We start from the raw sequence: 13,989 nt of genomic DNA, 5'->3' as shown, positions 1-13,989 counted from the left end.
ACAAGCAAAAAAGAGCAAAATCACTGTTTTATATTCATTTTTTTCCTAATTATCTATACTACATCCTTTCTCTGCATTCTACATATCACATGTCAATGTCAGATATAGTCAAGTATTGATAGTTACCCCATATGGACTGTTGATCCCAAAAATGAAGGAATACAGTAGTCAGCCGCTGCAAGTGTATATGGTGGCCGTAGATCAGTGTCATTCCAATAGATGTCTCTATTCAACTTTGGTAAGTTCATATACATTTCATCTACAGCCAAGAGTGAAACCTATAAACCAAAAATATACCAGTCTATTTTAGACAATATATTCATTTATATAATGTTATCCTATTTCATATTGCGCTACTTACATTGTAATCCCTTACAACAGTTCCCAGCAGGACTCACCCTCTAATCCCCCTCCCTTTCCACATACACATATTAGGATCAATATGTTTTCCTAGACAGATCATATTCAAGCAATAGTGAAGCCACAAACACACTCTATTAAGATAATGCCAAATCCATACAAAGGACATTTCTTTCTCTCATCATAATGACCTAAACAATTTGCATTGACCTAACCTGTAGATTTCTGTCTATGCACCAGTTAGTCTCAAAATCATCATCATCTTCACCAAATGGATTAATGAGTTGTTCAGCCACCTGTATGGGACAACCAGAACGGATATTTTTGTTACTTACAGTTCCCTCTACATATTATATACAACTATCTTTATATCTTCTCTACCTCTACACTGTACTTATGTCTGGTGAGTACATAGGTTCACACATATGAATTAGGAGCTGATTCTAAGGCAGATTCCACTTAGGATCAGTTCCAAATTACAACCGAAATTTTCCTCCCATTGTTTTCAATGGTAGGCAGTGATGGCCAAGTCTTTTTTTTTTTTGTGTGATTGAATGACTGCAGAAATCATGGTGCAAGCAGACCCACTTAGCCCAATTATATATATGGCTATACCCACAGCAGAAAACTGTAGCTCGGCTTCATCATTCCATCACAGGTTGTACAGGAGAGAACTCTGAGCTACAAGACCACCTAAAATTCTTCCCCAAATTTCCCTGTGAAAAGGCCCTTATTCAGGAAGCTTTACCTTTAACCATCCTGCATAGAAGAAGAACTGCAGGAGAGTGAATATGGGAATGTAGAGATCCAAATCATGTCCTGCATACTGTTGACTAGGGTCTAAGAACTGACGCCCAATTATGCAAGCAAAAAAGAATGTATACACAGCCAGTGTTACTACCTAGAAAAAAGCATGTAGATCCATGGTTAATTTTTTACAAGTAATATTTTTAGGAATGAAAATATCATTATTAAAAATATATATGATATGTACCTGTGTATACACCAGAGGAATACCAACCCAGTCATAACCAAAGAGGAGACTACACCAGGACCTATACCGATTCATCTCCTGAGATAAAGAACATATTAATAATCTCCAAGTGACTGAATCCATAGGGAGTATTGTAGACAGAGCAATCTATCACCTGTGTATGTAGAATCCCAACAGAACAATGAAGCTACTGTAGTACATTCAGTACTTACATTTAACATTAATTGTAGATCAACACTGTCACGGATTCTCCCTTCAGTCCTGGCCTTTGAAGCTAAATTTCCAAACCAAATGACTGGCACCCAGTATTTAAGGTGAGGGGACTTAAGGTTGTCAAATAATTTTCTTTCATCTGATGTCATAAATCCTGTTCGGAAAGAAGCAGAAAAATCTTTGGACACCGTTAAGGAACCTCTTAGGCCTTACGCACATGTCTGGCAAAAACAGAAAAGTCAATCCGATTTTGGTTTTATTTACATAGCTGTGAAAAATGGCCATTATCTGCACAGTTGTCTCATAGCTGGTTTAAGAACCCATTAAAGTTTATGGGCGTATTCACATTATCCAACAAAACGGACAAAGATAGGACATGTCGGTTTTTTGATGGACGTGTAAAACAGTCTGTGATAAATATGTACATGTGACTATAACCATTCATGCACATTGCTTTAACACCTTCCCGCTCTGAGCCGTACTACTATGGCATTACCTCTGGCACTGGGCTGTGTTCTAAAGCCAAAGCCGGGAGTAGCTGCAGGAGATTAACTCCCTGGATGCCGTGATCAATAGTGATCACGGCATCTAGGGGGCAGTGGGCAAAATCACCTCTGCTGCCACCCCTCGGGCTCCCTAACACAAGATTATTGGTTCTGAGGGGTTACAGTGGCAGCCAGGAGATCCCAGCTCCAACTCCCCTTGTGGGACATATAAAATGGAAAAAAAATACATAAATAAAAAAAGCTTGAAATAAATAATAATAAATAAACAAACATAAAGTAAAGAAAATAACAAAAAGAAAACTATAGAATTGTGGGATTTTTAACATGGACCCTCCCCCCAAAAAAAGTTAAAAGCTAATCAAAACATGACATGCACCCCAAAATGGTTGAAAATAAAAGTACATATCGTCATGCAAAAAAAATACACCTTCACATAGCTGTGTCAACAGAAAAATAAAAAGTTATGAATCTTGGAAGGAAAATATGAAAAAAGTAAAAACGTACAAACTATCCTCCATCCTTAAAGGGTAAAAAACGTCTGTCATCATGTGTATAGGGCCTTAAGCCTTTACGCCACATGGGGCCCTGGCCTAAAGAACAATCTCTACCATATGACTACTGGAGAAACATTGTGCTGCCCAGAATTTACAAAAATTCCAAAATAATATTTCATAAGTTATTAATTGATTGATTGGTGGAATTATTAAATAAAAAAGTATCTTAGATGATCTAATCTATATGTGCAAAATTATTTGCAGGATTTATGGGCATTCGATATTTTCATACCTGCTTCTACAACATGGTCCATTGTAGGGAATCTTTTGTAAACTGCAGTACTAACAGAGCGGAAGATAAGCAATGATGTAAGATTCACGTAACGCATCATTGTCCTGCGAAGTAGCCGCCCATACTCATCTCTTCCATGCACATTGCTACAGATGAGTAGCATAAGTCGGTCAGGCCAAGGAAGATTTACAAACTGATTCCACCATCGATTCACTACAAGAGTGACATAAAAACCTGTAGGACAAAAAAAATGTCAGTGAAAAGTGCTACATGTAGTTTATGCAATATATATATATATATATATATATATATATATACTAGCTGGTACCCGCGACTTCGTCTGCGGTGATTGTAGAAGTGGGTATATACAGGCGGGGGTAAGGTTTTTGTAGTGTGTATATGGTATGGGATATGAAATGTAAGTTTGTATCTTGTTTATGCTGTAATTCAGAGAATACGTGAGACTTTTGTGTTGAAGCTAATTTGTATTTGAGCTGCTATATATACGGTGTTGTGAGAAACTTTACATAGTGACTTTGGGACAGAAGTATTTGAAGTTAACCCTTTCCCGCCGATGGCATTTTTTGATTTTCGTTTTTGACTCCCCTCCTTCTAAACCCCATAACTTTTTTATTTCTCTGCTCCCAGAGCCATATGAGGTCTTAATTTTTCCTGGGACAAATTTTTCTTCATGATGCCACCATTATTTATTCTATATAATGTACTGGGAAGCAGGGAAAAAATTCAGAATGGGGTGGATTTGAAGAAAAAATGCATTTCTGCGACTTTCTTACGGGCTTTGGTTTTACGGCGTTCACTGTGCAACCAAAATGACATGTCCCTTGTATTCTGTGCTTCGTTACGATTCCGGGGATACCAAATTTATATGGTTTTATTTACATTTTGACCCCTTAAAAAAAATCCAAAACTGTTAAAAAATTATTTTTTGAAAAGTCGCCATATTCCGACAGCCGTAACTTTTTTATACTTGCGTGTACGGGGATGTATAGGGCTTCTTTTTTTGCGGGAACGGGTGTACTTTGTAGTTCAACCATTTTTGGGAAATGTTATTGCTTTGATCACTTTTTATTCAAATTTTTAGCAGAATCAAAACAGTGAAAAAATGGCAGTTTGGCACTTTTGACCATTTTTCCCGCTATGGCGTTTACCGAACAGGAAAAATATTTGTATAACTTTGTAGAGTGGGCGATTTAGGACACGTGGATACCTAACATGTATGTATTTCACAGTTTTTAACTACTTTTATATGTGTTCTAGGGAAAGGGGGGTGATTTGAATTTTTAATCCTTTTTATTTATTTTTTTTTATATCTTTTTTACTTTTTTTAAACTTTTTTTTTGCATTTATTAGACCTCCTAGGGGTATTGACATGGGTGGGCGGTGTCGCGGATTGTCAGAGTGGTGGGGGCAAACATGGCTGCTCCGGAGCGTTAAAGAGCGCCTCCTAGAGAATCGTTAAGGTGAGGGGCAAAGTGGTAAAGTATATGTATATGTGATTGTGTGGGGTTAGGGGCGAGGCTGTAGAGGGCAATATGAATTTTGTGGCTTGCTATGGTCCAAAGTGTGTGAGATTGCAGAGATGGTGGTGTGAGTTTGGGTTTTGTGGGGGTCCTGGCACAAACGTATGTGCGCTATTGTGACGAAAAGTAGCCTATTGTTTAATTGAGTGTAATAACTATGTTTGTGGAAAATTTCAGCCAAATCGGTGGAGCGGTTTTTGCGTGATTGACCGCCAAACATCCAAACATCCAAACATCCAAAGGGGCCTGGGAAAAACGTATGTGCGCTATTGTGACGAAAAGTAGCCTATTGTGCAATCGAGTGTAGGGACTATGTTTGTGGAAAATTTCAGCCAAATCGGTGGAGCGGTTTTTGCGTGATTGACCGCCAAACATCCGAACATCCAAAGGGTCCTGGGAAAAACGTATGTGCGCTATTGTGACGAAAAGTAGCCTATTGCGCAATCGAGTGTAGGGACTATGTTTGTGGAAAATGTCAGCCAAATCGGGGTCCAAAGTGTGTGAGATTGCAGAGATAGTGGTGTGAGTTTGGGTTTTGTGGGGGTCCTGGGAAAAATGTATGTGCGCTATTGTGACAAAAAGTAGCCTATTGTTTAATCGGGTGTATTAACTATGTTTGTGGAAAATTTCAGCCAAATCGGTGGAGCGGTTTTTCCGTGATTGAGGAACAAACATCCGAACATGCAAACATCCAAACACACAAACCCACAAACTCACAAACTTTCACATTTATAATATTAATAGGATATATATATATATATATATATATATATATATATATATATAGTTATCACCCCAATATACAGTAGTATATTACTGTCTACTACATGTATTAAAATGGTTGTCCGACTATAAAAACGTATCCCCAAATCACAGCACAGGAGATAAGTGTCTATTAGCTCGGGGTCCTACCTCTTGAACCCCCAGTTATCACAAGATCAGGGAACATCAATCTCCACTAATTGTTCCAGGTGAATGGAGTGGTGGTGCACATGGGTCGCCACAACTTCCATGACTTTTATGAGACTATCATAATGGTGATCTCTAACAGACCCATAGAAGTGAATGGAATGGTGGCCAAGGATTCTCAAGGATTACTTACAGGTAGTGGTAGCCCAAATTCTCCTTATGGCTAGGGGTCCTCATGGATGGACTCCAGTGAATCAGATCATTATCCTCTATCCCATGGATAGGCAATAAGTGTATATAGCTGAGAAAACCCCTTTAAAACCGGACTTCACCCAGACTTCCAGTTTATAACCATACTATCATTCTACAGGAAACCTGCTCAAAATCACAAATCCATTTTTTTCTATTAATGGACTCACAATGTCAGGAAGGTTCCCTAATATGTTGTATGGTTGATATGTTAACAGAGCTATCAAATGGGCCTTGCAGCCTACTTTTCCCACTTCAGAGACACAGACATACATTGAAACATATGGAAAGTGAACACAGCCCCCGTATAAAGTGCTTGTATAGTGTGCGATACTTTAGAAATACTCTCCTTGGGTGCTCAAGGCTTCATACCTCCCGGTCCAGGCCATATAAACAGGAAAACAAAAAATGGAAGTCGGCACTCCAATTAATATCCAAAAATTAAAATATACTTTTAATGTCCATGATTAAAATGAATTGACAAAAACAGAAGACCAGTGCAAAAACTTGAAAAATACGAAAACAACACTTACAGCATGATGAAAAAATAGAAGTGCTCAAAGCATAGATGAACCAGCGTTAGTAGCCACTAAGTAGCTACTAACGCTGGTTCATCTATGCTTTGAGCACGTCTATTTTTTCATCATGCTGTAAGTGTTGTTTTCGTATTTTTCAAGTTTTTGCACTGGTCTTCTGTTTTTGTCAATTCATTTTAATCATGGACATTAAAAGTATATTTTAATTTTTGGATATTAATTGGAGTGCCGACTTCCATTTTTTGTTTTCCTGTTTACACAGACATACATGCTAGAATGAATTTCATACATAGTCAATCAGCCTGTCACAAAAACACAGGGGGAACATATAAACTCCAAGCAGATGTTGTCCATGATCGAATTTACCAAGGACCACAGTGCTGTAAGGTAACAGTGCTAACCACTGGGCCACCATGCGCTTTATATTTCTTTATTATTCCACAAACCTTTACAATACCATACATCATTTTATATTAAAGGGAGTCCACCACTACCCCCAAGCATACAATACCGCCACTACTGTGTTAGGCAGCACAGTGTGCTTATAGACAGCATACCGTTGTAATTAGAGATGAGCGAACACTAAAATGTTCGAGGTTCGAAATTCGATTCGAACAGCCGCTCACTGTTCGAGTGTTTGAACGGGTTTCGAACCCCATTATAGTCTATGGGGAACATATACTCGTTAAGGGGGAAACCCAAATCCGTGTCTGGAGGGTCACCAAGTCCACTATGACACCCCAGGAAATGATACCAACACCCTGGAATGACACTGGGACAGCAGGGGAAGCGTGTCTGGGGGCATAAAAGTCACTTTATTTCATGGAAATCCCTGTCAGTTTGCGATTTTCGCAAGCTAACTTTTCCCCATAGAAATGCATTGGCCAGTGCTGATTGGCCAGAGTACGGAACTCGACCAATCAGCGCTGGCTCTGCTGGAGGAGGCGGAGTCTAAGATCGCTCCACACCAGTCTCCATTCAGGTCCGACCTTAGACTCCGCCTCCTCCGGCAGAGCCAGCGCTGATTGGCCGAAGGCTGGCCAATGCATTCCTATGCGAATGCAGAGACTTAGCAGTGCTGAGCCAGTTCTGCTCAACTACACATCTGATGCACACTCGGCACTGCTACACCAGATGTAGCAATCTGATGTAGCAGAGCCGAGGGTGCACTAGAACCCCTGTGCAAACTCAGTTCACGCTAATAGAATGCATTGGCCAGCGCTGATTGGCCAATGCATTCTATTAGCCCGATGAAGTAGAGCTGAATGTGTGTGCTAAGCACACACATTCAGCTCTACTTCATCGGGCTAATAGAATGCATTGGCCAGCGCTGATTGACCAGAGTACGGAACTCGACCAATCAGCGCTGGCTCTGCTGGAGGAGGCGGAGTCTAAGATCGCTCCACACCAGTCTCCATTCTGGTCCGTCCTTAGACTCCGCCGCCTCCAGCAGAGCCAGCGCTGATTGGACAAATTCCGTACTCTGGCCAATCAGTGCTGGCCAATGCATTCTATTGGCGTGATGAAGCAGTGCTGAATGTGTGTGTTTAGCTCAACTACACCAGTGGAGTAGTTGAGCTAAGCACACAGATTCAGCTCTGCTTCAATCAGCGCTGGCCAATGCATTCTATTAGCTTGATGAAGCAGAGTGTGCACAAGGGTTCAAGCGCACCCTCGGCTCTGATGTAGCAGAGCCGAGGGTGCACTTGAACCCTTGTGCACCCTCAGCTCTGCTACATCAGAGCCGAGGGTGCGCTTGAACCCTTGTGCAGCCTCAGCTCTGCTACATCAGAGCCGAGGGTGCGCTTGAACCCTTGTGCACACTCTGCTTCATCAAGCTAATAGAATGCATTGGCCAGCGCTGATTGAAGCAGAGCTGAATCTGTGTGCTTAGCTCAACTACTCCACCGGTGTAGTTGAGCTAAACACACACATTCAGCACTGCTTCATCACGCCAATACAATGCATTAGCCAGTGCTGATTGGCCAGAGTACGGAATTCGGCCAATCAGCGCTGGCTCGGCTGGAGGAGGCGGAGTCTAAGGTCAGACCAGAATGGAGACTGGTGTGGAGCAATCTTAGACTCCGCCTCCTCCAGCAGAGCCAGCGCTGATTGGCCGAATTCCGTACTCTGGCCAATCAGCACTGGCTAATGCATTGTATTGGCGTGATGAAGCAGTGCTGAATGTGTGTGTTTAGCTCAACTACACCGGTGGAGTAGTTGAGCTAAGCACACAGATTCAGCTCTGCTTCAATCAGCGCTGGCTAATGCATTCTATTAGCTTGATGAAGCAGAGTGTGCACAAGGGTTCAAGCGCACCCTCGGCTCTGATGTAGCAGAGCCGAGGCTGCACAAGGGTTCAAGTGCACCCTCGGCTCTGCTACATCAGAGCCGAGGGTGCGCTTGAACCCTTGTGCAGCCTCGGCTCTGCTACATCAGAGCCGAGGGTGCGCTTGAACCCTTGTGCACACTCTGCTTCATCAAGCTAATAGAATGCATTGGCCAGCGCTGATTGAAGCAGAGCTGAATCTGTGTGCTTAGCTCAACTACTCCACCGGTGTAGTTGAGCTAAACACACACATTCAGCACTGCTTCATCACGCCAATACAATGCATTGGCCAGCACTGATTGGCCAGAGTACGGAATTCGGCCAATCAGCGCTGGCTCTGCTGGAGGAGGCGGAGTCTAAGGTCGGACCAGAATGGAGACTGGTGTGGAGCGATCTTAGACTCCGCCTCCTCCAGCAGAGCCAGCGCTGATTGGCCAAAGTACGGAATTCGGCCAATCAGCGCTGGCCAATGCATCCCTATGGGAAAAAGTTTATCTCACAAAAATCACAATTACACACCCGATAGAGCCCCAAAAAGTTATTTTTAACAACATTCCCCCCTAAATAAAGGTTATCCCTAGCTATCCCTGCCTGTACAGCTATCCCTGTCTCATAGTCACAAAGTTCACATTCTCATATGACCCGGATTTGAAATCCACTATTCGTCTAAAATGGAGGTCACCTGATTTCGGCAGCCAATGACTTTTTCCAATTTTTTTCAATGCCCCCCGTGTCGTAGTTCCTGTCCCACCTCCCCTGCGCTGTTATTGGTGCAAAAAAGGCGCCAGGGAAGGTGGGAGGGGAATCGAATTTTGGCGCACTTTACCACGCGGTGTTTGGTTCGATTCGAACATGGCGAACACCCTGATATCCGATCGAACATGTGTTCGATAGAACACTGTTCGCTCATCTCTAGTTGTAATGTCTTTCACTTTTGGAGATTTGAAGAAACTTCACTTTGATCCATCCAATACTGCAAAATCTTACACATGCACAGCACGCTCAAACAATCTGGGAAGAGCAGAAGAGCTACACAGCATTTTACATATTGATTCAAAGTGAAACTTTTCCAGATCTACAAAAGTGAAAGCCATTCTAAAGCTATATTATTTATAAATGTAGTGTGCTGTATAATGCAGAGGTAGTAATACTGCATGCTTCAAGGTGGTAGTAGATTCCCTTTAAGCTGCATCATTCAGTCTGTTTCAGAGGTTCCCCAATGATGTTGCAGATGTACCCTGTAGACTCAGGCATTGCATCACCAGGTTCTGCCGCAAGCTCTTTAATGTATTAGCTCCTGTACACAAATAGAGGAAGCCCAAACAGCCTCAGCAGTCATGTCTATGTGTACAGGTCACCTCTGAGGAGAGTGGACCTGGAGAGAAATGTTTCAAGAAAATGTCATCAAAGACTGGCAACAGTGCTGAAATGGAGTACCTGTAAATGTAACTTTATGTACATTTTTATTTGTGTTGAACAACCCCTTTAAGCATAAGGTGAAAACCCATCCAGCATACACATCCAAAGATACCGCAAAGTTTTTGTTATTTAAAAATAAATAAATGAATAAATAAATGACACACTGCTAGGATATGAGCGGGGTTGCCCTCTGGTGGATGATGAAAATATTGCTGTCCCAGAACAAAATAAAATGATGATCTGTCTCTGAGGGAGCCTTCACACGGAGTAACGCCGGGCTCAATGTGTGCTTATTTTTAATGGCGTAGAAATGCGAGGGTAGCGTTAACGCTGCGGTTTTTTACTATGAGCGTATACACGGCGTTTACGGCCACGTATACGCTCATAGTAAAAAAACGCTGCGTAAACGCAACGTAAATGCTACCCTCGCATTTCTACGCCAGTAAAAATAAGCACACATTGAGCCCGGCGTTACTCTGTGTGAAGGCTCCCTTACAATGGGTCAAAGCTACTAATCAGTGGCGTAACTAGGAATGGCGGGGCCCCGTGGCGAACCTTTGACATGGGCCCCCCCCCTTCCTGACTGACACTAAAGACCTCGACGATCCTCCCCTTCTTCCTTCAGCAGCGTCACCTCTGTCGGCTCTTACACTAGTAGAGCCGACTGCGCATGCGCGGCCATAGTTCCGAGGCTCTTACTAGTGTAAGAGCCGACAGAGGTGACGCTGCTGAAGAAAGAAGGGGAGGATCCAGCAGAAGACAGAGGCGGCGCAGGATCATGTTCTCGGGCACCCCATCTCGGGCACTAAGAGAACTAATTTACATACCGGTAAAAAACAGTATTACTAAGGAACGGCGCGGCGGAGATCCCATCTAAAGGTAAGAGACGAATAGCCTTTCTAAAGGCTATTCCGACGTGTTATCCACAGAAAAAAGATTTTTAATGGTAGAATCCCTTTAAGGAGTCTATTAAGGGGGGGAAAAAACGCAGGGGTAGCGGCTGTCGCCAGACCCCTAATGTCCCGGGCCCTGTGGCAGCTGCTACCACTGCTACCACGGTAGTTACACCACTGTTACTAATACTACATTTTAGTTAGCATACATTTAGACAGGCAGTCTACTAATGTTTTAGATTTATTACAGTGACTCATGCTGTATGAAAAGTCTAGTGTATTTTGCACCAAATTTATACCATCTTAAAGGGACTCTATCTTTGGCAAAAGTCATTTTTAACTAATAACATCCTTGCTTAGCCTTTAGTAAGTCTATTCCACACGTACCTTTAGTATGTAAATTGCCTCAGGGCTCGTACACATCTGCGCCCGGTCTCCGTTTATACATGTTTCCGTTTCCTGCCCGAAACTGGGCAAGAAATGGAAACCTGCAGGCATTTTTCAAACCCATTCAAATGAATGGGTTTGAAAAGTGTCCGGCCGTAAGCGCCAGTGAGCGTTTTATGCTTTCCGCGGCGAAACAGTTTTCTTTACCTGGACACAAAGCCAGACATGCAGGACTTTGTGTCTGATTTAAATAAACCGGTTTTGCCGCGGAGAGCCTAAAACGCTCACAGGCGCTCACGGCCGGACACTGTCTGCCAGGTTTCCGGAACCTAAGTACGGAGAACGAACGCTGGTGTGAACCCAGTGTCAGTGGTTTTTGAATACGTCCGTTTTTATTCATATGCTAATTAGCTTCCAGCCAGCACAGGAAGTTCCCAGGAGCACTCATCTCTGCTATTCTCTCCTATGTGTGTGTGCAAACAGGAAGCAGGAAGTCATCAGCAGAAGCCTGTGCTGTATACACCCATAGGAAACAATAGCAAAGAGGAGTGCACAATGGTACACCAAGAGTAATTAGCATATGAATTAAAAACAGACTTTTTCAAACACTACTGAGGCAATTTACATATTAAAGGTAGGTGTGGAATAGCCTTTCTAAAGGCTATGCAGGGATGTGCTTAGTTAAAAATGACTTTTCCCAATGATAGAGCTCCTTTAAGGCTAAGGCCCCACGGGTCGGAAACTCAATGCTAAAGTGCTGTGGGAAGAACCGTGGCATGAACGCATTGTGGTTCTTCCAGCAGCGCTTTGACCAGAAAGTTAATGGAGTTTTCCTCTGCAGACTTTCTGTCTCAATTATATCTACAGGGAAGCCGCCGGCGTTTCCGTAGATATAATTGTCATGCTGCGATTTTCAAACCTGCTATGGTTTTAGAAATCGCAGCGTGTCTGCGATGTGATTTTTTTCCGCAAAGTGGGTATGGGATTCAGGCAAATTGCGGCGTTTCCCCGTGGGGCTCCGACTTAAGGTTGGCTTTGTTTGTGAGGTTCGCCCAGGGGTTTTGTTCAGACCAAACATGTCCAAAATGCAACTGCTATTATTATATTGTAGGGTCTCCTCAGACTTCCAATGTATAATGAGCAGAAGCCCAGGGGAGGTGATTAAACATGACAAACAATGGGCCCGGCACCAATCTTTGAAGCCTCTTTCAGTCTCAGAAACGTCATGAGTGATGTCAGAGGACGCTGAGGCAGTGAAAATAAAATGAAAATTTTTGGCAACCATGAGAGGGACATGAAACTGTGGGGCAACCAGGCGGGGGACATTATAATATAATGTCTGAGAGGCCACTGCGGGGAACAGGTTAATGTGTGATGCCACTGCAGGGGCATTATACTGTGTGAAGGCCAATAATGGGCATTATTACTGTGTGAAGGCCAATAAGGGGCATTATACTATGTGGGGGCCGCTGAGGGGGCATTTGTGCAGGTCAGGTATTGAAAATATTGTGTTTAGGAAGAAAGGCTCAAGGTCCAGTTGTGGTTGTTAAAAGAGGGAACTAAAATAAAGGTATCTAGAAATATGCTGAACATTTATAATAGGTATTGAGGGTGAGGAGTTTGCATAATTTTTATTGATTCATTTACGTATTTAATAATTCTTAAAGGAAATCTGTCACATAGAAAATAAAGTACAATCTTCTGACAGCCTGTGATAGAGTAAGATGAGCAGCTTGATATATAATTTCATAAGAAAAGATTCAGTATAACCTGTCATTTATGTTTTGAATTATCTGCTCTTTTTATGCTGAGAAGTCAAGGAGGCGGTCCTATCAGCGATTGACAGCTGTCTTTGTCTGCGCAGTCATTGAGGGCAAGCTGTCGGTCACTGATAGGGCCATTGCATTTACTTCTCAACATACTTCAGATTTTGTTCCTTTTTGTCATGTGAAAGTTGGGAATGATGGTACAAAGCTTGTGTTCTCTAGCAAAGAAATAAAAAGGGAAGTAAAAATAAATAATTATTATAGGACCCTGTTCAAAGGGGAGTAACTACCGGGGTAGCAGCAGTAGCAGCTGCCACAGGGCCCGGGATATTAGAGGACCTGGCAGCAGCCACTACTGTTGCAGTTTTTTTTTTGTAGTAGTCCATTACCTGCTGGAGAAACTCCAGTTAGGATGCCAGTGCCTCAAGTATGCACACCAATAGAGGGCGCTGACTGAGAATGTGCAAGTCTGTCTTCTATGATGTAATTAGGAAGACAGAGTCTCAGTCAAACACACCTATAGAGGGTGTTCCCTTTAACATCATGCCGACCTTCTCAGAAGCCTTTGTTTGCAATGATGTTGGGATTATACCAGATACAGTCTTCTCAGCCAAGGACAGCTGTTTCGATGTACTTGCATCTTGTCAGCTTGGCGCAGAGAAGACTGATCTGGCAGAGGTGAGAGGCATATAGGCCGAACATATACACTGAATGTGGTGTAAACACTGCCTAAGTAATGCACAGTATTAATACACAGCATTACACACACACACACACTCTCACAATTGATTTGCCTTTGAGTTGTAGCTTGAAAGCCTTAGGCTAAATTCACACATGAATTATGTGTGGCGTAATTTGGTCCGGAGAAAAAACCGCTTCCTAATCAGAAAGTGGTTTTTGGACCTTGTTGCATTTCTTGGAGCGTTTTCTGGAGCAGTTTTTGGTAAAAACCGCTCCAGAAAACGCCAGGTGGTTTTTCCCTCCCTGTCAATGAATGGACCGTAAAAAAACAAGTTGCAGTTTTTGGTCGCGGTCTTTGCCAAAAACCACGCCAAAAAACACAACGGAAAAAAGCCGCGACGCGGTTTCCGCCTCCCATTC

The 13,989-nt window shown here is 42.7% G+C and overlaps 1 protein-coding gene across 4 annotated transcripts in view; it reads right to left on the bottom strand.

Annotated features, from left to right (window-relative positions):
- BEST3 (bestrophin 3) overlaps nt 1-13,989 on the bottom strand; it is a 36,899-nt gene that overhangs the window by 4,742 nt on the left and 18,168 nt on the right. For 3 of the 4 annotated variants that reach the window (XM_075274422.1, XM_075274421.1, XM_075274424.1), the window contains 6 exons: nt 2,860-3,093; nt 1,567-1,721; nt 1,355-1,432; nt 1,109-1,261; nt 576-656; nt 127-278 (listed from right to left, as the gene is read on the bottom strand). In XM_075274422.1, the coding sequence (XP_075130523.1) occupies nt 127-278; nt 576-656; nt 1,109-1,261; nt 1,355-1,432; nt 1,567-1,721; nt 2,860-3,093 (853 nt within the window). The remainder of the gene's footprint in view (nt 1-126; nt 279-575; nt 657-1,108; nt 1,262-1,354; nt 1,433-1,566; nt 1,722-2,859; nt 3,094-13,989) is intronic. The other variant, XM_075274423.1, reaches the window with a different exon arrangement.

This window comes from Leptodactylus fuscus, chromosome 5, assembly GCF_031893055.1.
Source record: "Leptodactylus fuscus isolate aLepFus1 chromosome 5, aLepFus1.hap2, whole genome shotgun sequence".
In the NCBI taxonomy this organism is placed as follows: domain Eukaryota; kingdom Metazoa; phylum Chordata; class Amphibia; order Anura; family Leptodactylidae; genus Leptodactylus; species Leptodactylus fuscus.
This window is presented reverse-complemented; position numbering and strand designations above follow the sequence as displayed.